The sequence below is a fragment of the Balaenoptera ricei genome, chromosome 5 (genome assembly GCF_028023285.1).
Source record: "Balaenoptera ricei isolate mBalRic1 chromosome 5, mBalRic1.hap2, whole genome shotgun sequence".
NCBI classification, from domain to species: domain Eukaryota; kingdom Metazoa; phylum Chordata; class Mammalia; order Artiodactyla; family Balaenopteridae; genus Balaenoptera; species Balaenoptera ricei.
Window position 1 is genome coordinate 143,190,619 of NC_082643.1, and position 22,498 is coordinate 143,213,116.

The 22,498-nt window shown below is 56.5% G+C and overlaps 1 protein-coding gene across 2 annotated transcripts in view; it reads left to right on the forward strand.

Moving 5' to 3' along the window:
• The first annotated feature begins 482 nt into the window (after positions 1 to 482).
• The window catches only part of CPLX1 (complexin 1), a 39,186-nt gene continuing 17,170 nt past the window's right edge, over positions 483 to 22,498 (forward strand). Inside the window, exons 1-2 of one of the 2 annotated variants that reach the window (XM_059924303.1) lie at positions 483 to 599; positions 1,934 to 2,038. In XM_059924303.1, coding sequence (XP_059780286.1) covers positions 2,008 to 2,038 — 31 coding nt within the window. In that variant the 5' untranslated portion in view covers positions 483 to 599; positions 1,934 to 2,007. The remainder of the gene's footprint in view (positions 600 to 1,933; positions 2,039 to 22,498) is intronic. The other variant, XM_059924304.1, reaches the window with a different exon arrangement.

Consider the following 22,498-nt stretch of genomic DNA (forward strand, 5'->3'; position numbering starts at 1 on the left):
CGGGGAACCCCTTCCCGCGCGCGTCGGCGGAGAGTGGGATGGCGACCAGAGCCGCGACGCCCAGCTCCCCCCGACAGCGGCTAGACGGGAAAGGACTTCGCTCACTGGCGCTGCGCACGTATCCGTCCGCACGCTAGGTGCCCCGCACGGGCGGAAGCGGATGGGAGTGCGGGACCTTGTCTAGCCGTTGGGGGGGCGGCCCCCGCCCGGTCCACACAGAGTGGGTGGCGGTGGCTGGGGGCAGTATCTGGGCTTCTGGACTGAGGGGTGGGCCGGGGTCGTGCGCGCTGGCTCGGGAGCTCGCGCCCCGGTATCCCCCCCGAATCCGGCCCGGGGGCAGCGTTTCGGAGGGTAAGGGGGGCGCGGCTCCGCCCCTCCGGTCCCCGCCTCCCGCGGGCGCCCGCCCAGCCGCCGCGGCCCCGCCCACCTCGTCACGCTCGGACGCGGGCGGGGGGCGGGGAGCGCCTACATGTGATGCGCCCTCCTCGCGGTGCCCTTCAGCTGCCGCCGCAGTTCCAGGGGCGCCACATGGACCCGGCCGGCCCGAGCGCGCTCTGCCGCTGACCGCCCGCCCGCGCCCCGGCCCCAGCCCCAGGAAGGTAACCGGCGCCCCCGCGCGCAGCTCTTTCCCAGGACCCGCAGGGCGGGCGCTCGGCCCCAGGTGCCCCCTACCCGGCCCGGGCTGGGCGCTCAGTCGGCCCCCGGCGGGCGCTGTCCGCCGGCGCGGTGCTGAAGCGGCCCAGGGGTCCCGGCCCGCGCCCTCCCTCGTTCTTGCTCCTTCTCCGAGTCTCCTGCTTCTCGCGTCTCCCCTTCCCCTCCCTCGTCCTCCGTCTCTTTCTTTCTTTCTCCTGGCGCTCTCCCGCCTGAGGGCCGCTTGGCAGAGCCGGGCAACTCGCTCGCCCGCAAAGCCAAGGGGTGCGGCGGCCGCGGGAGCCCTGAGCCGTGCGGGGGGGGGGGGGCGGTGGGAGCGCTGGGGGAGCTCCAGCAGCGCCCCAACCTCTCAGGGCTGGGCCCTGAGACTCCCTCCCCACCAGGAGGTAGGGGAGAAGTTTGGAAGAGAATCTGCTTTGCGGCAAAGGCGCCCCTGCGCTCCAGCGCTTTGCGGGGAGGCAGGGGGACGCCCGCCCCCCCCCCCGCCAGCCTGCACACACGCGGGTCTCCTTCATCTGAAAAGGAAAAAAAAAAACCCCATAAAACAGTGGATCTCTAGGGACCTGGGTTTCCCTGCCAGGAGAGACCTCACCAGACGGGTGTGGTGGGGGGGCACTGCAGCTGCTGATTTTACAGGAAGCACCTCCTCACCAGACTTGCAGCTGGCCTGGACCCTGGAGGTCCCCACCCATGCGGATGCAGGTGGAGGGGTGGTCTGCCCCCACCACTTCATTTGTTCCCCGAAGGCTGGGCCCCCTGCCGTTTCTCCCTTCCACCCCAGTCTCTGCTGTGTGCAGGGGGCAGTGGGTGCTGGCCTCTCCCCTGGGTGAAACCTGGTCTCCCAAGACTCTTCCATCGGAAGCCAAAGGGAGCTCCCGCCCAGGTCCCATCCACACTGACCTTTCCCATCCTTTAGATGGGTCCCCGCCCCTGTGGCCCAGGGCTCCCCCAAAGAGGCAGCAGAGCCAGTCACCTCCAAACGCCCCTGGGCCTGCCCCCGCTTCTCAAAGGCAGGCTCCTTCGGAGCTGCACGCCCCCATCCCTGCGGTAGCAGCCGGACGCCGGCTTCACAAACCCCGGGGGCCCAGAGAGACCGCTTTGCAGGGACCTTCCCAGACCCAGGTGCCTGTCCCATGTTGAGGTCCAGCCTCCAGGTGTTGGGGGGACCACGAATGATGCTCTCTCACGCCCCAGACCTGCTCCTAGGGGAAGTTGGGAGGGGACAAGGAAGAAGCCCTCCCCCAGCCCCGCCGGTGACCTGTGACCGTGTCCTCTCCCCAAGCAGACAACTCCTGGCCACGTTCGCACGTGAGCTGTGACCCTCCGAGGAGCCGCTGAGAACTCAAAGCCGTCACCATGGAGTTCGTGATGAAACAGGCCCTGGGAGGTAGGGAGGGGGGCACGCTGCACACCCAGCAGTACGCAGACACGCGGGGTCTCACGCGGCACATGGTCACCGTCGGACTTCGCCCCACAAGCCCCGCAATCGCACCTGCAGGCTCCCTCTGGGCCGGGGATGGAAGGCGGGGCGGGGGGACGAACAGGGAGGGGCCAAAGGCAGTGCGTCCTGAATCCCCTTGGCCGGCTTTGGGGGTGGGGGAGGAGGCATGCCAGCGCGCTGTGGCCGGGCGGAGCCCCCCACATGGTGCTGAGCGGCGGCACCTCCGTCGGCCTCGGGAGCACACCCCAGGGGGCGCCAGGGGTCAGTCTCACGGGTCAGATCCGGTGGCCCCCCACGGGGACTTTGCCTCTGACGAGCAGAGGTGCAGGAGGCCGCAGAGTGACCACAGCAGGCAGAGTGGGGTAAGGAGCAGAGCTGGCCCTGTGGCACCCAGCAAGGACTTGTGGCGTCACGGGGGAGGGGCCCCCGGCGTGCACAGGGAGCCGGGGCTGGCTGCGCGCAGGCGATGAGAGAAGAGGCCCCGGGTAGCTTGTGTGTGCCCACCTGCGTCCCCACCTCCCCGCCCCCGTGAAGGCAGTGCAGCCTCTTTGTGTGTTGAGGGAGGGGACCCCGCTTCCAACCCTGCTGAGGCTGTTGAAAGGAATCCTGTGGCTCCTTGGGCCAAGGCCATCACCACAGCCGGAGAGCCTGGCCCGGGAGAGGAAGATGATGTAGGACAGTGAGCTGAGACCCTGGCCCAGAAGGTGGGCGGGGGAGTGGGCCGAGGTCGGCACTGGCACAGTCGCGTCCTGGTCAGCCCGGCCCACGGGGCCGGCCCTGTGCACCCTGGCTTCCCTGGTGCAGCGCCAGCTCTGGGCGCTCCCTGTGATGGGAGCTGGCGGCCGCTGCCTGATTCTGCCATTAGAGATGTCTTCCTTGTGCGACGGGACCACCCTGGGGCCATACGTGGCCTCTGCGGGTCACACCCTGACCTGATGCCTTTCACAGCCGGGCACGTGTCAGGTGATGCGTGACAAGGCCACCTCTTGGCAGGAGTGATGGAGAGCTTTTCACCAGAGGTGGGGCACCATGGGGGCTCTCGTGCTAGGAACGAGGGGCTGGATAGAGGGGCCAGTGCCACCGTGCCCAGGACAGGAGCCCCACGGGTGGGCTTGTCTCCTGGAGAGTGACTGCATTTCCACTCAACACAAATTAAATGGAAAGACGTCTGGGCCTGGCCCGGGGCCACACTTCCTGACTTCGTGGTCAAGGATAGGCTGCAGGTTGAGTCTAATTGTAATGGTTACGTCACTGGAACGTGATTCAGGGGCAAGCAGCATCCTGGCACCAGGAGGGACCCAGGCTGCACCCAGCCAGTCCCAGGCTGTCACAGGTAATTAATTAGGTGGCTAATTCAGGCCCCGAGGTGGGCTTCTAAGAAAACTGAAATATCTGATTTCGCTGTCTGCATAGCTGAAATTAGCTGGGTAATTGCCAGCCTGGATTCCCTTTGTTCCGTGTCAGCCCAAAGTTTCTCCTGCGGCGGTGACAGGGCGGCTTCACCAGCGATGTGGGAGCCTGGGCGCCGCCAGCGGAGGCCCCTCGGGCAGGAGCTACTCCCTGGGGCCCCAGACCCGGCGTTCCCCGCAACTCCCACCCCACTCGCACCCCAGTGCTGCTGGGGGCAGGGGCTGCTCCAGGTGAGGCCTTGCTTTCTGTTGCCGTGTTTTCTCTCCCCCGGTGGGCGTCATTTTGTTCTCTCCGGATGAGTGTGGGTGAGAGACAGATGGAGACCAAGAGATGATTCCAAGAGAGACAGGCCAGAGCCCCGGACACAGAGGGGGGACGAACCCCGGATGCCGTCCAGAGACAGGCTAACTCAGAGGGGATACGGCCAGAGACAGACGGAGGAAAAGACGAAGGGAAATGCCTCTGACACTGGAGACACAGAGATGTGGGGAAACTGGACGGGAGGGAGATGGGTGCGGGAGCGGGACAGCAGGAGCCAGGCTGCGGGGGTCAGGCAGGGAAGGCGGCTGGGGGATCAGAGGCTCAGAGCAGGACAGCTGAGGAAAGCACCATGGAAAAGACGGGGTGGCCGAGACGGAGACTGGGGAACCCGAGGAATCAGGTCAGGAAGTGTAAATGCAGGACACAGAGGCAGACGGAGAGACAGACAAAGAGACGTAGACAGAGACAGACAGACAGAGAGACATAGACAGAGGGACAGATAAGGAGAAACAGACAGAGAGGGAGACAGAGAGACAGACAAACAGAGAGACAGAAACAGAGAGACAGAAAAACAGACACAGGGAGACAGACAGTGACAGACATAGACATAGAGAGACAGACAGGTAGAGAGAGACAGAGACAAACAGAGAGACAGGCAGACAGAGAGGCACACAGAGACAGGGATGTATTAGAAACAAACTGAGAAATAGAGTCAGGGCGAGAAGCAGAGACACATCCACACACACACACACACACACACACACTCACTCAGAGAAAGGTTCACGGCGGACATGAGAGGAGAGACGGGCCTGGAGGGAGCCCTGGGCAGGCCTCGCTTGCCGCGCTGGGGACAAGACTCCGTGCGCCCTAATTAAGCTGCGCCATCCGCCTGGCCCTGCATCGCAGGCAAGCCCTTTGTCGGGGCAGAGGTTTCCAGGTGACCGCCTGGCGGGGATAGCAGCTGCGGGACTCAGGAATCCCGCGTCACACAGACAGACAGACGGGGCGCCCACAGCCCCCGAGACGCAGGCCTGTGTCTGCCCGGCCTGGTCCACTCTGGGGCCCTTAGGAGGCGCCCAGCCTGGGGCCGGCCTGGGACCTGCAGGGCCGTGGACCGGTGCGCGCCGCCCACGCCTCTGGCCCCACCCGTCTGGCCCCGACGTGTCCGCCCCTCGAGCGCTGAGCGTCCCGGGGAGTGCTGACGGGGCTGGTCCGGGGCACACACGCCTCGCACTCCCTCAGTCGTCTGGTCTCCGCTCCGCCGGCAGCCTCTGCCCCGTCCGTCCTGCTTGTCGGCACGATCTGGGCACCGCGAGGCGGGGCTGGGCCCCGGGCAAGCCCGTACTGGGGCCCCGGCCCTGCCGGCGGGCTTCTGGCTCTGCCGCTGTGGCCGCCGCGGGGCCCTGCTGAGGGCCCTCTCCACTGGCCTGTCTGGTCGGACACAGAGCCCACCTCTCTGGGGACCACAGGCCACGTGGGCGCAGGCACGGACCTCGGGGGCACCTACTGCTGGAGGGAAGGGACGGGGGGGGGGGGGGGTTGATGCGGAGGTGTCACGTCGTGGTGACGAGGGGCCGCCGGGGGCGGTGCGGGCAGGCGGGGGAGGGCCGCTGGGAGGGGCCGGCAGGTGGGCTGCAGGCTGCGGGCGTGGGGGCGGGGGCTGTCCGCGGCCCGGCTGTGGGTGGTGAACAGTGGGACTCAGATGCTGACACATCAGCTGTCCTGCCCTGTCACGTCTCAGCAAGGCCAGCGGCCCCAGATCGTGACTTCACGCAGACTCCCGGCTTCGAGCTGTTCCTCTGAGAGCAGGTGGGTGGCGTGGGCCACAGAGGAAGGGACAGGTGAGATGGCAGGGTCTGCGCAGACGCCCGGCCTCTGGGCCCCTGGAGTGGACATTGGAGGGCTCTGCTCCGGGCCCACCTCTCTCTCTCCCTCTCTCTCGAGGCAGCCCGCGTGGGACCGGGCGGGGCCCCTGGAGTGTCTGCTCTTAGGGCCTGAGTTCTCCGTGGACTGACAGGGCGCCTGGGTTCCTTCAGACTCAGAAGATGTGATCCCTGGGACATGGCTCTGCTGGCGTCTGCCCTGAGGCCAGGGAGCTGGGGGCCCTCGGGGCTGGCCAGGGAGCATTCTTCTGGGGCCAAGTAGTCGAGGAAAGTGAGCAGCTATTGGCAAACTTGTTCTCCCCGAGAGAAACGTCCTGGAGGACTTGACGGGTCTTGGGCCTCCTGAGATCCATCAACACACCCCCACGTTTAAATGAGCCAGTGTTCCATCCCCAAGAGAAGAAAACACTGATGCACAGTCACGTGATGGCTTGGGAGCTTGTCTGCGGCAAAGTGGCCTTGAGCCAGGGCCAGGCCCTCCGGCCACATCTGCACAGATCTGGGACTCAGGGTCCTCAAGGGTATAATTTGAAGAAACTGTTTTCCCCCAAGACCAGGAAGTGGCAAATGGCCCTGGAGCTATATTTACCTCGTGGACAAGAGCGTGGGCAGTTGTCGGGTTAACGTGGTCCCTGTAGACGCCCATCAGACTAAATCAGGAGCAGTGTGTCTATTTTGGCCCAAGTGACCCGGTTCGTGGCTGTCTGTCCCATTGTTCTGCTCAGTGTGGCATGTTTTGTGTCTGGAACATGCTTAGGTCCTCAGGACCGGTGAGGGGTAGGGGAGGGTTTCATGGAGGAGGGCATGTCCGAGGTGGGCTCCAAGGAGGAGTAGACAGAATGGGACACAGTACATGCAAAGGTCCAGGGGCCGTAGGGGCTGGGACGGGCTTGGAAGGCAGCCCAGTGCCCAAGCCTAAGGGGTCTTCTCCCCGAGCTCAGGTCTGCCCTGGCCACATCCAGGGGCTCGGTCAGTGTGGATGGTGTCCTGTGGTGAGTCGGCCCTGGGCCCGTCCTGCGGGCAGGGAGGCTGGCCTGGGCTCAGCTGAGAGGCTGCCCTCTCTCGGGGAGCGGGAGGGCAGGGGGCCTGTGCCTGGTGCGTGGGGAGGACGAGGGAATGACCAGCCGCTGTCCTGAGGCCGGCACGTCTGCGCGTGTGCGGGCAGCAGGGGCTCTGTCACCCAGACCTGCACGGAGGGAGGGAAAGTGCTCTACTGACACCCCCCAGGGAGAGCCTGGGCCGGGGGCCTCCACACCTTGCTGGTGGTGGGCTATGCGCTCTTGGCCGGGACACCTCGGGGGTCTCGTGGGGATCAGTTCCCAGATGTCTAGGGGCCACGGGGACCAGATCCAGGAGAAGGGGGGGCAGCGCCCACCTCGGGGCTCACATGAGGGAGAGCCCCCTCTGTGAGCCAGAAGCCCTGGGCAGGGGAGCCCCTCCCTCAGGGCCAGCACCTCCCCCACCCCTGGGCTGTTGGGGGCCTCCTTCCTCTCCTGTGCAGCAGCCGGAGCCCCCCTTCCCTGCTGCCAACTCCACAGCGCCCAGCTGAGGCCTGTCTGCAGCTGCTTGGGGGGCCCAGAACTGGGGCTCCTGAGGTCTCTGCCGGTCAGACATGGCTCTTCCCCAGACCTTCCCTTGCCTCGCCTCCTAGGACCCCCATGTCAGGGCCGCAGAGGCAGTCCTGTCCCGGCCCCCAGTGTCCACCCATGGGACTCTACATCGAGGGCGAGGCCAGGCGTCCCCATCCTGTCCCAGACCCAGGTCCTGAGGCCTGGGCTGGTCCCACAGGCTCCCCTGCCCTGTCTGTCTGTTTCAGGGTTCACTCTGTTTATCAGGGGCCTCCCACATGCCCAGGGCTGCTCTGCTGGGACACTGGCCAGGCGAGGCCAGTTCTCTGGCATCTGGTAGGATGAGCATCACAAGCTGAGCTGTGCTGCAGGGAAAGGAGCAGATTGGGAGGGGAAACTCGAGAATTCTGCACTGGGGAAAATGCTTTTGACTCAGATTACAGAGAACCAGACAGAGAGTGCTTTGAATCGAAGTTTGTTTTTTTCACATGATGAGGTGTCAGGAAGTGGCTCAGCTGCTCAGCGGTGCCATCAGGGACCTGGCTCTGGCTTTCGTTGTGCTCCTGTCATCCTAGTGGAGCAGTCAGCTTGCTCCTCACGGTCACAAAGTGGCTGCTGCTGCTCCAGCGTCACGTATACACTTAGGGGAGGAAGAAGGAGACAGTCCCTTTGTCTGCTTGGCGAGTGTGTCTATGGAATCTTGTAGATGGTTTCCATTTCTGTGTCTTGGGCAAGAAGGTCTGGGAAGAAGGTGAGGGCCAAGGAGGCACATCACCCTCCAAACAAGGCAGCACAGCGTGCATCAGCTTGGGAAACCTTGATTTCCAGGTGCAGGAGCCCCAGACCATGAGCTCTCAGAGGGCAGAGGTGCCTCCTCCTTCCCCTGCTCACCCTTGAGAGCCGGGCTCCTCCTCCACAGGCGGCTGGCAAATACTTGAAGATAAAATGCCAATTTTCATTCAGAATGGGCTTCCCAGATGCCATGTTGGATCGAGAAAGTGCTAGCTTACTTCATGGGGCTCAGTGAAGACGCTTCTTACCCCTTGTCTCGTAGAGGCTGAAAGGGCACTTCGGAGAAACTGCCTTTTCTCCCGAAGCCCTGGACAGCCCTTCCCTCAGGAGAGGGCACTCCTGGTGATTCAGCCGCCACTCAGTTATAAATGCTTTAGCCCCAACCAGGGAATAAACTGCATATAATGCACTTCAACGCATAAAGTCTTTTATTTTTTGCCTTGGTTGGCGAGGAGTTCTGGTTGGGATTAAAGCGCTTGTTTGAATAGTTCCTGCGTGACGAGCTCTCAGTAATCTTGTGCTGACATTGGAGGCTGACAGGCTGGCTCCGGGTCGCCCTGCATTTAATGCTGGGACATTTTACAGAGCAGGCAGGGACTTAATGAAAACCTCAGAGCCAGCATCAAGTCCAGGCAAATCCCAATGCTGACAAAGTTTCAGAGACCTCGGCCTCGTGAACCCAAACCCAGGTCAAAGCAGATCAGGGGAGGGGGCTCCTGGCAGCTCCGAGCGGCCCCTCCCTAGGGCGGCCCCCCTCGGGGCTCCTGCTCCACGTGGCAGAGGAGAGGAGAATGGGGTCCTCCTGAGGCTCCTGCCGTTGGCTGTCGGCTGCTCAGAGCCCCCGGATCCTGTCTGCGGGGAGGGCGGGGGACTCTGGCTGGGGTCCCTCCAGAGCCTCCTCCTGGCCTGCCTGTGCTTGGGCTCTGTACAGATCACTGTTTTCCAGCTTTGCCCTCACTGTTCTCATCTCCTGGACAGGGTAGAATGCGGCTTCTCTCACCCCTGCAGGGATCAGTCAGGACCCCTGGCTGCTTCTTAGGGGGGCAGCCCGGCAGGGTCGGGGAGAGCCCCCGTCCCACCCTATGGGTCCCTTTTGGTCCCCTGGACTAGACCATGAACTGTCGTGTCTGAGGCCAGGCCCCTCCTTGGGGGCCAGCGGAAGGCTTAGGGTACTGGGTACTGAGTGCCAGGTGCTGCGTGCTGCGTTCTGAGTTCTGAGGGTGCTGCGTGTTGTGTGCTGAGGGTACTGAGGGTTGGGTTCTGGGTGCTAGTGCTGGGTGCTGGGTGCAGCATGTTGAGTGCTGGGTGCTCTGTGCTGAGTTCTGAGGGTGCTGTGGGTTGGATTGAGTGCTAGTGCTGGGTGCTGAATGCTGGGTGCTAGGTGCTGAGTGCAGCATGTTGAGTGCTGGGTGCTGGGTACTATGCGCTGAGCTCTGAGGGTGCTGCATGTTGGGTGACGAGGGTGCTGTGGGCTGGATTCTGAGTGCTAGTGCTGGGTGCTGGGTGCCAGTGCAGACTGAGACTCGGAAGGTCAAGCACCCTGGGGTCGGGCAGCTGGCTGGAGCAGCCCCGGCTCTGCATCTTTTGGTGCTAATGGCTGCTCCTAACATTTCCCTGGGAAAGCCGTGGCCTTGTCCGAGCGGAAACGTCAGAACCGCGTGCTGAGCTTTGCTTCCTGGGCTGGGAGGTGGGCTTCACCAAGAGGGTGCTGTCCATCGCGTGCACCCCAGGCCGCCTCAGCCCCAGGCCTCTGCCTTCACCCTGTGGCCCCCAGCGGCCCAAGAACCGGCGGGAAGGCCACAGGTGGGGGGCCTCTTGGGAGAGGAAGAAGTGCAAGGGCTGCGGGCAGGAGGAGGAAGCAAGGAGAATAGAAACAGTTGAACAGAAGGTGAGGGCGGAGCCCCAGCAGACTGCCAGCCTCAGGCCCTGGAGGGTCCTTGGGGCCGAGGACCATCTTGCGCTTAGCGTCCTTCAGAAGGAAGCCTCTGGAAATGGGTCTGCTCTGCGCCTGGTCCACGGGCTGCTGCCTGCCAACACCCTGCTGGCGGAGCCCGCCCTGCGCAGGAGCAGACACGGCCGGGTCCCTGAGTCCCCACACGGTAACACCCCGGTGCCCCCGTGCCTCGCCGTCCCACCCCAGCTGTGCATCGGGCTGTGGTCAAGGGGGTCTGTGCACCTGGCACCGGGCCTGCGTGGAGGTGGCTAGGAGGGGCTGCTGGGGGGCAGAAGCTCGCGAGCCTCTGCTCTCGCCTCAGGTGGCCTCAGGGCCCGGGCCGCTCCCCCTGGCCCTGTGCCCCTCCCCTGGCAGACTGGGCAGCGGGTGAGCGCAGGGGAGCTGGGGTCCAGGCGCGAGGAAGCCGGCGGCCGCGCCATCTGTCTCAGATCCTGGTTCTGTTTGGACTCGCTAATCGGCATTTTCATCTCGCCTCTGTCTCCATGTGTCCCCTCCTGAAGCCAAGACCAGACGCGCCACCTGGCACCCGGCTTAGCAGGCAGGGACAGCGGTGGCCTGGGGCCTCTCCCCGACGGGTGTGGAACATCTGACCGGTGCCCCAGACCAGCAAGAGAGGTTTCCAAGGCCACAGAAGCAGGAGGAGCACCGCAGAAGATGAGGGCAGTGCAGGCCGGGGTCTGATTTAGTCAAGACTAGAGCGGGGACCTTCCACGTGACCAGCCAGCCGGCCAGCCCCCCGGCCGTGCCCCTCGGCCAGCTTCAGGAGGCGAGGCCGCCAGGCCTGGGGCCAGAGCATGGTGGTCAGCAGGGTGAGACAGGGCCCGTGCCTTGTGCCTCCCGTCCCCGAGGGCTGGGCAGAGACACTCAGGAGGGGGTGGGCCCTGTCTGCCGGCTAGGATGAGGCAGAAAGCCCGCTCGCCCTCCTCCGGTTCCTTTGGAGCTTGGCCAGTGGGTGGGAGTGCGGCTGGGCAGGCGTTCGGAAGCCGGGCCCCGGGGCGGTGGATGATGGGCAGTGGACGGGGGCGAGGCAGGTTTGGCTGCTCCTTGGACGCTGGTCTGCTCCTTGGCCCGGGGTGTCGAGGAGACTCTGACGCAGGCCAGGCAGGCGGTGCCCGCGGATCCCGGCCACAGGCCCCTCAGGCCAAGCACCCTCCACAGGGCAGCGGGGTGGGCGTCTTTGAGGGGCGTCGCTTTATGTTTCGCTTTGCAAGAACACTAACTGTTGAATGTGTATCATCACAATTAACATCTGATCCAACTTGTGTCACCTTAACTTTCACCTTTTTAAAATGCTTCCTTGCTATTTCACTTATTTAATCTTAATACATGTACTAAATTTTCTTTTTAAAAACCTTCTGCAGTGTTTTGGAACCCACACGCCCTTTGAAGATATTATTCAAGCTCTAATTGTTGCTGTCAGGAGCGACGCTGTGTGTTTCAAGCTCTTGCCAAGTCCTTCCAGCAGTTCTGTGAGCTCCTCTGTCCGGCCTTCACCCACACCCACCTCTGTTCTTTGTGATTTCGATCTGGAGGATTGGTATTACAGCCCATGTTTTCTTAATACACAAACGTATTTTTATCTTTGCATTCAATTTGTTGAATTATTTATCCACATTTCTTTTTTAACATGAAAGTGGGTTTTTTTCCTACCATGAAACTAATAAATGTTCATTGTAGGGAATTGAAATAATACAGAAAAGCATAAAGAAGTGATATGGAAAATTGAGACACCGCATTGCTTTCAAACTCATCTGCTAGAATCACTCATTACTTATTTGAAATAATATTATTTTTTTCCAGGAGAAGTGCCTACAGATCTATTTCTAATTTTAAAAGACTCTGCAAAGTTCTTTATGCTGTCCATTTATTAGAACTAGTTCGGGGGTCAGCTGGCTATTCCAAAGCTGGGGGAGGAGGATCAGCCTGCCACGGTGACTGTGGTTTAAAACAGCTTTAGACAGAAAACGCTGGACAACGTTGTTTCCTGACAGCAGCTCTTTGAACAGTGCGTGTTTCAGGGAAGTTTCTGTCTGTTGTGTAGACAGGTTTAGACGAAACTCGCCCTTTGGGTGATTAGCTACAGAATCAGTACAGACTTAACTCCAAGTTCCAGGAACAGTTTGTACATATTTGCCCACCTTCCTCCCATCCTCCTGGCAGAGGCGGGGCTGCAGGTATAATTCGAATCCAGACCCAAGGAGCCCATTGGAACGGAAAGTGCCAGCAAGGAGCGGTCCTCGTGGACGCGTCCCCGCTGTTCCTCAGTAATGCGCTCGTGGGTCATCTCAGACATTCTGCTAGTTTCCTGGAATGGGTGGGGGCCCTGAGCTGGGAGAGACCTCCTTCCCCTCCCCCCATGTCCCCTCGGCAACAGGCGGCTGGACGACACTCTTTCTTCCTGAACCTGTGGTTTGCCCTGAGTTAACACGTATCTCGTTTCCTGTTTGTCTGATGTTCTGTGTTCTCTCTAACTCTTCCCGTGCTCCAGCAGCCCCACCCCCTCACGCACGATATTGCCACGTGGTTGAAGGTCCCAGACAAACTGCTGGAGCTGCTGCCCGGGACTTGGGCACATTCCGCCCCCTCGGCACTGTGCGCTGTCCCCGCCTCATGGACGAGGCCCCTCTCCTTGCTCCTCTCCTGCGGGGCCTTTGGGAACTTTCCAACAGAGGGCGCGCGGGAGGACCATGGAGTCTATTCTGCCTCGGGGCATAACTGCCAGTTGGGCTGGGTATAAAGTTGTAGATTTTAAAGCATTTCCTCCTGGGAATTTTGAAACCTTTTTTCAGTTGTCTTGCAGGTTCTAAAGCTGCTATTAAGTCCCATGCTCTTCTCACTTCCAGTGCTTTTTACATGACCAGTTTGCTTTTTCTCTCTGGAGGCTTTTACAGTTTCCTCTTTGACTTGGCATTTTGAAATTTCAAGCTCTCAGGACCTTGCTGTAGGTCTTCTTTCATCCCCCTCGGGTGCACTTACTCAGCCTGGGGACAGGGCTCTGGCTGCCTCCTTGCTGGTCCCTCACCGGCCCCTCTCAGCTCCGGCCCACTCTGCTCTGATTCTCTGTTTCTTCGTGTTTTCTTTCCCATTGTTCATCTCCTTATCTTTTGTTCTACTTTCTGGGATATTTCCTTACTTTCATTTTCTAACTCTTCAGCTGAATTTTCATTTCTGCATTTACATTTTTAACTTCCAAAATCTCCTCCATGCCTTCTGAACGCCCTCCCTTTCAAGAGTTCCCCTGGCCCTTGTCCTGTCTCCTCTGAGCACCCTTGCCTGTCTGGGTGCCATCTTCATGCTGGGGGCTCTCTGGGTGAGTTCTGAAAGCCTGGCTGAGGTCCTGTGTGCTGTGGGGGACTTCTGGCTTACCTGTGGGAGAAACATGTGGGAAGCTGGCTTTTACGTTTGGAGAGCCCCAGATGGTAGCGTCTTTCCGTCTTGTTGGGGGGCGTGGCTGCATTTCTCCAGAAACAGATTCTGCGTGGCTGGATGGCGGGTTCCGTGAGCAGGGCAGTGGGTGGGGGCTTGGTGAGGTCCCCAAGTTCAGGAAACAAATATCCCCTTGACCCCTGTCTGCAGGTGGATGCGTCACCTCTGCCCCCACAGTGCCTGAGACTGGTCTGACCCTGGAGGGGCTCTGGTTCAGTTTCTCCAGCGAAACGGGTTTTTGATTCCCCCTTGCCGCTTGGGTGGTTGGTCCCCAGGGCGTGGAGCGCAGGTGCCCCTCATGCGGACCTCAGCCCCTCCCTCGCGCCCCACCTCCCCCAGGGCCTAGCGCCTCTGATCCCAGAGTCGTCCTGGGTTCTGCCAGCACATCAGCTTGGCCTCTCCCCCCGTTCTTGCTTGGGTGCCGCCTGAACGTCTGCTCTCCACTTCCCCAAATTGGATACCTCGGCTACCTTGTTCTCTCCTCTCCTGTTCTGTTTGTCCTTGTGGAATTATACTTTTACATTTCCTTGCTCCAGTTTTAGTGGGGTTGTGGAAAGCGGTGTAGATAAGCACGTGCGTTCGATCCAGCATGTTTAACTAGAACACGGTACCGTCAGTTGTTAGACCTCCTGGAATTAGGACATGGAGCACAGGGTTAGCTGGAGTGAGCCCGCCGGGTGTCGGGAAGACCAGTGCAGGCAGACCCCAGAGATATTGCGGGTTTGGTTGCAGACCACCGCAATAAAGAGTATCGCAATAAAGTGAGTTGTGTGAATTTTTTGGTCTCCCAGTACAAATAAAAGATGTGTTTACACTACAGTGTAGTCTGTTAAGTGTGCAATAGCATTATGTCTAAAAAAAACAGTGTACCTATCTTTTTTTTTTTTAATTTTTGGGGTCTATTTATTTATTTATTTATTTATTTATTTATTTATTTATGGCTGTGCTGGGTCTTCGGTTCTGTGTGAGGGCTTTCTCTAGTTGTGGCAAGCGGGGGCCACTCTTCATCGCGGTGCGCGGGCCTCTCACTGCCGCGGCCTCTCTTGTTGCGGAGCACAGGCTCCAGACGCGCAGGCTTAGTAGTTGTGGCTCACGGGCCCAGTCGCTCCGCGGCATGTGGGGTCTTCCCGGACCAGGGCTCGAACCCGTGTCCCCTGCACTGGCAGGCGGATTCTCAACCAGTGCGCCACCAGGGAAGCCCCGTGTACACATCTTGATTGAAGAATTTTCCTGCTAAGAAATGCTGACCACCGTCCGAGCCTTCAGTGAGTCGTCGTCTTTTTTGCTGGTAGAGGGTCTGAAACATTGTGAGAATTACCAGGATGTGACAAGAGACATGAAGTGAGTAAATGCTATTGAAAACATGGTGCCAGTAGTCTTGCTTGATGCGGGGCTGCCACAGACCTTCAATTTGTGAAAAACATAGTATCTGCAAAGCACAATAAAGCAAATCACAGTAAAACGAGGTACGGCGATATTAGGACAAGTAGTATTACGGCATCTGGTATTAGGATGCCTGGTATTAGGACACCTGGTGAGGATGCTTGGTATTAGGATGAGTAGTATTACAGCATCTAGTGTTGGGATGCCTGGCATTAGGATGTCTGGCATTAGGATGCCTGGTGTTAGGAGGACGCCTGGTGTTAGGAGGATGCCTGCCATTGGAACGCCTGGCATTGGGACGTCTGGTATTAAGACGCCTGTCATTGCACTTGAATGAATTCACTACCATTGACTTAACCAGCACCTAATGTTGTGCATCACACGTCCAGCCTCTTTGCACTTATAACCAATGTTGCAGTGGGCATTCCTGCACTTACATCCTGTCAATCAATATATATTTATTGAGTTCTTAACCATAAGCCAGACACACAGACAGAGAGTCTCTATCTGATGAAGCATACATTCTAGTGTCGGAAACAGATAAACAAAACCCAGGTAAACAAACACTAAACGTGAGGCCTCAAGAGGCGCCGCGTGGGAGAGAAGTCAAGCAGGAGCTTTGTCTTTCAGGTGCTTTCTTGTGTTCAGGTGGCAGTGCTGTGGCTGCAGAGGGGGCCTTCGGGAAACCACGATATCCTTGTGTTTTGGTTTTTTTAATTAATTTTTATTGGAGTGCAGTTGCTTTACAATGTTGCATTAGTTTCTGCTGTACAGCAAAGTGAATCAGCCATACGTATACATACATCCCCTCTTTTTAAAAAAATTTCTTTCTTTATTTTTGGCTGTGTTGGGTCTTTGTTGCTGCGCGCGGGCTTTAGTTGTGGCAAGCGGGGGCTACTCTTCCTTGCGGTGTGTGGGCTTCTCGTTGCAGTGGCTTCTCTTGTTGTGGAGCACGGGCTCTAGACACGCGGGCTTCAGTAGTTGTGGCACTCAGGCTCAGTAGTTGTGGCACACGGGCTTAGCTGCTCCGCAGCGTGTAGGATCTTCCTGGACCAGGTATCGAACCCGTGTCCCCTGCATTGGCAGACGGATTCTTAGTCACTGCTCCACCAGGGAAGTCCTTATCCCCTCTTTCTTGGATTTCCTTCCCATTTAGGTCACCGCAGAGCACTGAGTAGAGTTCCCTGAGCTATACAGTAGGTCCTCATTAGTTATCTATTTTATACATGGTACCAATAGCACACGATATCTTTGTTGACATGAATACAATACGGCAGAAGGATGTGCACGGCTAATCTCCTGCCACACGTTTCCAAGCTGCCCTCTAAGTAGATCTCGCTAAAATATGCCACAGCCAGGCTCCACCATGCAGATCACACACACGCTCCCCAACATGGGGTTTTGTCAAACTATTGCTGATTGGATGGATAAAGTTGATCTCATTTTTAATTACATTTTGGGGATAACAGTGTGATTTAACATCTTTCATTCACTCAGCAAAATTTTTGAATACCCAGTATTTGCCATTATTTATGATTTATACATTTTAGGTGAATTTTCTGTTATTTACCATTCCATGTTTTTCACTTGCCATTTAACTCTATGATGTTCTAGATGTTTTCACCATACGTATTTATATAGTCAGCTCTGTCAGTGCTTCCTCATTATGGTTTGTGTTTTCCCCTTCTTTGCATGCCTGGAAAATTTTCACTGGATGCCACACATTGTGACTTAGTTCACCCTGTCACTGCTGGATATTTTTGTTTTCCTAAATATACTCACTTTGTTCAGTATGTGATCAGGTTATTTAGAGACAGTTTGATTCTTTCCTGTCTTGTTTTTAAGCTTTGTTAGGTATCATCAGAGCCACGTTTAGTCTGAGGATAACTTTCCCCACAACCGAGGTTGTCCCTTCTTCTTATTCTCAGGGGTGCCTGCTGATCTGTAGCTTTTTCTGCTCTTCCCCTTGGGAGCATTCTCGTAAAAGGCGGAGACGTTGGATTGGGTAGAAAATCAAGACCCAACTTTATGAGGCCTATAAGAAACCCACGTGAAATATAAAGACACAAATAAGGGAAAAGTAAAAAGATGGAAAAAGAGAAGCCATGTTAATATTAATCAAAAGAAGCCTGGAGGGGCCACATCCATGTCAGACAGAGTAGATTTCAGAGCAAAGATTGTGACCAAGGGTGAAGACGGCCCTGTCCTAGTGAGAAAGGAGCCAGTTAATGAAGAGGACACCACAGTCCCAACCATTTCTACAAGTAATAACTGAGCTTCAAGACATGTGAGCAAAAACCGGTAGAACTTAGAAGAGAAACAGACAACCTGCAGGTTCGGGCGGTGACGCTCAGAAGGGCGCACAGACCTGAGCAAACTGCCAGCTGACCTGGCCGGCTGCTTCTACAGGCACTTCAGATGGCAGCTCACAGGGCACTTACCAGGATGGACCTTATTCTACAGGCACTTCAGATGGCAGCTCACAGGGCACTTACCAGGATGGACCTTATTCTACAGGCGCTTCAGATGGCAGCTCACAAGGCACTTACCAGGATGGACCTTATTCTACAGGCACTTCAGATGGCAGCTCACAGAGCACTTACCAGGATGGACCTTACTCTTGGCCACAAAACCAGTCTCGATAAACGTAAAAGATTCCAGTCATTCAGAATGTGTTCTCTGTCCACACTGGGATGAAACAAGAAGTACATAACAGAGAGATACCTGGGAACTCCCCCCAGGTATTTGGAAACTGAACAACACACTTCTAAACAACCCATGGGGCCAAGAAGGGATCAAGAGGGAAATAAGAAATTATTGTAAACTGAATGGAAATTTTAAAAAGGTAATTTGTGGGATTCAGGAAAGTCATGTTTAGAGGGAAATTTATATCACTAAACATCTCAATAGAACTGAAGAAAAGTCTCAAATGATTAACTTCAACTTCTTTTTTAAAAAATATTTATTTATTTATATTTTATTTGGCTGCGTCGGGTCTTAGTTGTGGCATGTGGGATCTAGTTCCCCAGCCAAGGATTGAACCCAGGCCTCTTGGACTAGGAGTGCGGAGTCCCAGCCACTGGACCACCAGGAAAGTCCCTTAACTTCTGACATCTGAAACTAGGAAAAGAAAATCAAATGAAACCCAAAATAAGTAGAAGAAAGGAAATAAAAATTAAAATAGAAATTAATGAAATGGGGGGTGGGGATGAAAAAAGTTAGTTAAGAAGATTAATAAAATTGGACTTGTATCCAGAATATATAAAGAACAATTACCATTCAATAATAAGATCAACAACCCAATCAAGAAATGGGCAGAAGGGGCTTCCCTAGTGGTGCAGTTGTTAAGAATCCACCTGCCAATGCAGGGGACACGGGTTCGAGCCCTGGTCCGGGAAGATCCCACATGCCACGGAGCAACTAAGCCCATGCACCACAACTACTGAGCCTGTGCCCTAGAGCCCTCGAGCCACAACTACTGAAGCCCGCATGCCACAACTACTAAAGCCTGCGCGCCTAGGGCGCGTGCTCCGCAACAAGAGAAAACATCACAATGAGGAGCCCATGCACCACAACGAAGGGTAGCTCCCGCTCGCCACAACTAGAGGAAGCCCACGCGCAGCAACGAAGACCCAACACAGCCAATAAGTAAATAAATAAATAAATAAATAAAATAAATCTATTAAATATATATATATATATATATCATGCACATGACTTTAAAAAAAAAAAGAAATGGGCAGAGGCTCAAGGAGGTGGACCATAGCCCTCAGCTCAAATTGGGAGATCGAGGTGGCAGGTCACAACGAGAGTATGACCTAGATGGGATGGGAGGGGATGAGAAGGGCACTGCATCCTCTGGGGCCCTCCTCCCCAAACCCATCACCCAGTCTAATCAGGAGAAAAACATCAGACAAATCCTAATTGAGAGACATACAAAATTCCCAAAAAGCACTCCTCAAAGCTGGCCAGGTCATCAAAAACAAGGAAAGTTTGAGAAATTGTCGCAGCCCAGAGGTGCCTAAGGAGATGTGATGACTGATGCATATGGTCCCTGGATGGGATCCCAGAACAGAGAGGGAACCTCAGGCAGACACTATGGAAATCAGTTAATAATAACGTTATTGACGTGGGCTCCTCGATTGTGACAGTTGCGCTACTCTAATGTTACGTGTTTGCGGGGCACGGGGGAACTCTCTGTACTGTCTTTCTTCATAATTTTTCTGTAAATCTAAGATCGTTCCAAAATAAAAAGTGCATTTTTGAAAGTGTGCAAACGATTTGAAAAGGGATTCCATCAAAAAAGATATAAAAATAGCTACTAAGCACATAAAAGATGCTTCACATCCCTGTTCGGGAGAGAAATGCGGCGGCTGCTTCACACCCCCCACGGTGGTTAGAACTTCAGGGACAGTTAGGCGCACGTGTTGGCGGGAACGCGGGGAAATGGGAGCCCCCGTACACGCTGGTGGGAGTTTAAAATGGTACAGCTACTTTGGAAAACAGTTTGCCATACGACTCCGTGTCCACTCGTGGGTATCCCCCCGCGACAAATGAAGCAGGCACGCACACAAAGACTTGTCCGTGCGGCTTTATCCACAAAGACCAAAGTGGAAGCACCCCGGTGTCCGTTACCGGTGACTGGACACACCCTCGGTGCTCACCCTCGCCGCCCTAAAGGGAAGGAGCGGTGGGCACTCAGCAAAGATCACCTCGGGGAGCAGCCGGCCCCTTCCCACGCTGGCCGCCTGTGCTGTGACTGTTTATATAAGATTCTGGGGAGTGACCTGCAGGCACAGAGAGGAGACCAGAGGTCGTCTGCACGTGGTTTGGTGGGAGGAATTACACGGGGCCACCAGGAACTTCGGGAGGACGGCCGTGTCCAGTATCCTGACTGTGGTGATGGCTCCTTGGATGTACGTGTTTGTCTAATTGTGTGATTTATATAGTATGGCCGCTACGCCTCCATTAAGCTGCTTTAAGATGGGCTGTGTTACCGAGGACGCCTGCCATTGGGATGGTCAAGTGTGTGGACCACGGCGCCTGAGGCGGGTTCCAGGCAGGCCGGGGACAGCGGGAGCTTCAGCCCCTGCCCTCGTGCCTGCGGGGCGGCCCATCAGCTCAGCACCCTCCACCGGAGAGGAAGGGAGAGGCCGTGCCGGGACCCTGGGCGGGGGCTGGGAACAGGCGCACGGCCCCTGCCGCACCAGGCGGGCTGGGGGCCCGACAGCGTCGGCACATAACTGCTTTCTGATCGGGCCACCTTTGCCTCCCTAAAACGAACCTTTTCTGTAGAATTCTGTAAGAAATGCCAACCTTCAGTCCCATGTCTGGCTTAGCATTTGGCACTGCTGTTTCCGTGGGAGCCTGGCCCACCCCAGCCGAGTTTTGGCATCGTTCTTGTGCTGATTTCACAGAAATAGCCAGGAGGATTTCCTTCTTTTCCTCCCTTCCAAGAACATTCTCAACATCGTAGGAATTATCTGTTTCTTGACTGTTTGAAAGAATGCATCTGTGAATTCTTAGACACAGTTCTGAGTTTTTGACAACATTTTTTAGAAAATCTACTTCACGCAGGTTTTCAAGTATATGGATAGAGTGTAAAGGTGTTATTTGATCACTCTAACGTCTAATGTCTAATGCAGCTGATTCTCCCGCATTTTTTCCTGAATTCGCGTATCTTTGTGCCCTTTTCCCGTCCCCTCGACCCGAGCAGCCTGCCTGTCCACGTCCGCGGTGTTTGAAGCTCCGCCTCTTTAGGGCGGTGCCCTTGCTGTAGGCTGAGCTCGCCCTCCCCCCGCCCCCCGCCCCCAGGCCGGAGCCCAGGTGTGAGGCCCTACGGCCCCAGGGGTTTGCGGGCTAGCTGCCCCGAAGATCTCACTAGATCTGCATCGCATCGAACTCAAGCTCCCAGAAATGCAGTGACTGTAGTTTCACCCGTGTTTTCTATCGCGTAAGAGAAACTTCACGTCTGTAGGGTTGGGAGGAGGGCTCTTGTTCCCAGTTTCCCTGTTTGTCGTGCTGTCTGCTTTCCTGACACCATCAGACACTCGGTCTCATTCCTACTTTGAAAACATGTTGAGGTTGTCTCTGCAGCCTGACATTTTTTTGTGAGACATGGGATTATAAATCGATTTAAATTTTCTCTTTTCTTATTGTGATAGAACGTACATGACGTAAAACTTGCCGTTTTAACTATTTTTTGGGGAGTGGGGCTGCATTGGGTCTTCGTTGCTGTGCACGGGCTTTCTCTAGTTGCGGCGAGCAGGGGCGACTCTTCGTTGCCGTGTGCGGGCTTCTTATTGTGGTGGCTTCTCGTTGTGGAGCACGGGCTCTAGGTGCGCGGGCTCAGTAGTTGTGGCTCGCGGGCTCTAGAGTGCAGGCTCACTAGTTGTGGCACACGGGCCTAGCTGCTCCACGGCATGTGGGATCTTCCCAGACCAGGGCTCGAACCCGTGTCCCCTGCACTGGCAGGCAGATTCTTAACCACTGCGCCACCAGGGAAGCCCCTGAACTATTCTTAAGTGCACAGTTCAGTGGCATTAAGTACATTCACGTTGCTGTGCAGCCGTCAACATCCGTTTCCAGAACTTTTCAATCTTCCCAAACTGAGACTCTGTCCCCATGAAGCACTGACTCCCCCACCCCTGGCCCCCACCATCTACTTTCTGTCTCTTTGATTTTGCCTACTTTAGGGACCTCGTGTAAGTGGAATCGTACAGTATTTGTTCTTTTGTATCTGGCTTGTTTCATTTAGCATGATATTTTTAAAGTTCACCTGCATTGTAGCACGTGTCAGAATTGCATTCCTTTTAAAGGCTGCATAGTATTCCATTGTATGGCCGGGCCACATTTTGTTTATCCGTCATCTGTGGGCGGGCGTTTGGGTTGTTTCCACCTTTGGGTTACTGTGAGGCTGCTGTTGTGAGCACGGGGCACGTGCATCTACTTTCGATTCTCTCAGTGTTCCTGCTTTTGGTTCTTTTGAGCTTATACCCAAAAGTGGATTTGCTGGATCCCATGGTAATTCTATATTTAATTTTTTGAGGAACCTCCATACTGCTTTCCACGCAGCTGCACCGTTTTAAGTTCCCACCAGCAGTGCACAGGCCTCCGGTTTCTCCACATCCTGGCCGACACTTGTTCCCTGGGTTGGTTTTGGTTTGTCTGTGTTTTAAATAATGGCCATCATAATGACTGTGAGGTGAACCTCTTCGTGGTGTGGACGGACATTTCATTGCTCTTTGTGAACATTCCATGAGTCTGAAAAGAACACAGGCTTTTTTTTTAGGATCTAGGTTTGGCATGAACCTGGTTTGTAACCTGCCAATCTGTTTTCTGTCTTTAGATAATCATAAAAACGTACACAGCATTTTTTTCTCCTTGTCTGCACTTGGCCCTCGTAGCGTATGGTGGAGCCTCCCGCACGCGGCCGCCTGGGACTCCCTGACATGGGGGCATCGTGGCCGCGTGGCCCTGTGCCCTAGAGGTCAGCTCGTCTCCAGCCATTTGCAGGGGCCGCAACCGAAACAAACAGGCCAAGTCAGCGGCCTCAGCAGGGGCTCCTCCAGGGACGGGTGTAGTTTATTGGGATGGATGTAGGGAGGGGCCGGCGGGGTGGATGGGTGAGTGGATTCTGAATGCGCTTGAGTGTGATTGCGGCCCAACCCACTGCGAGCACAGCCCCGCCCAGACTATGGGGGCACCTTCCTGGGCTCCCCAGCAATAG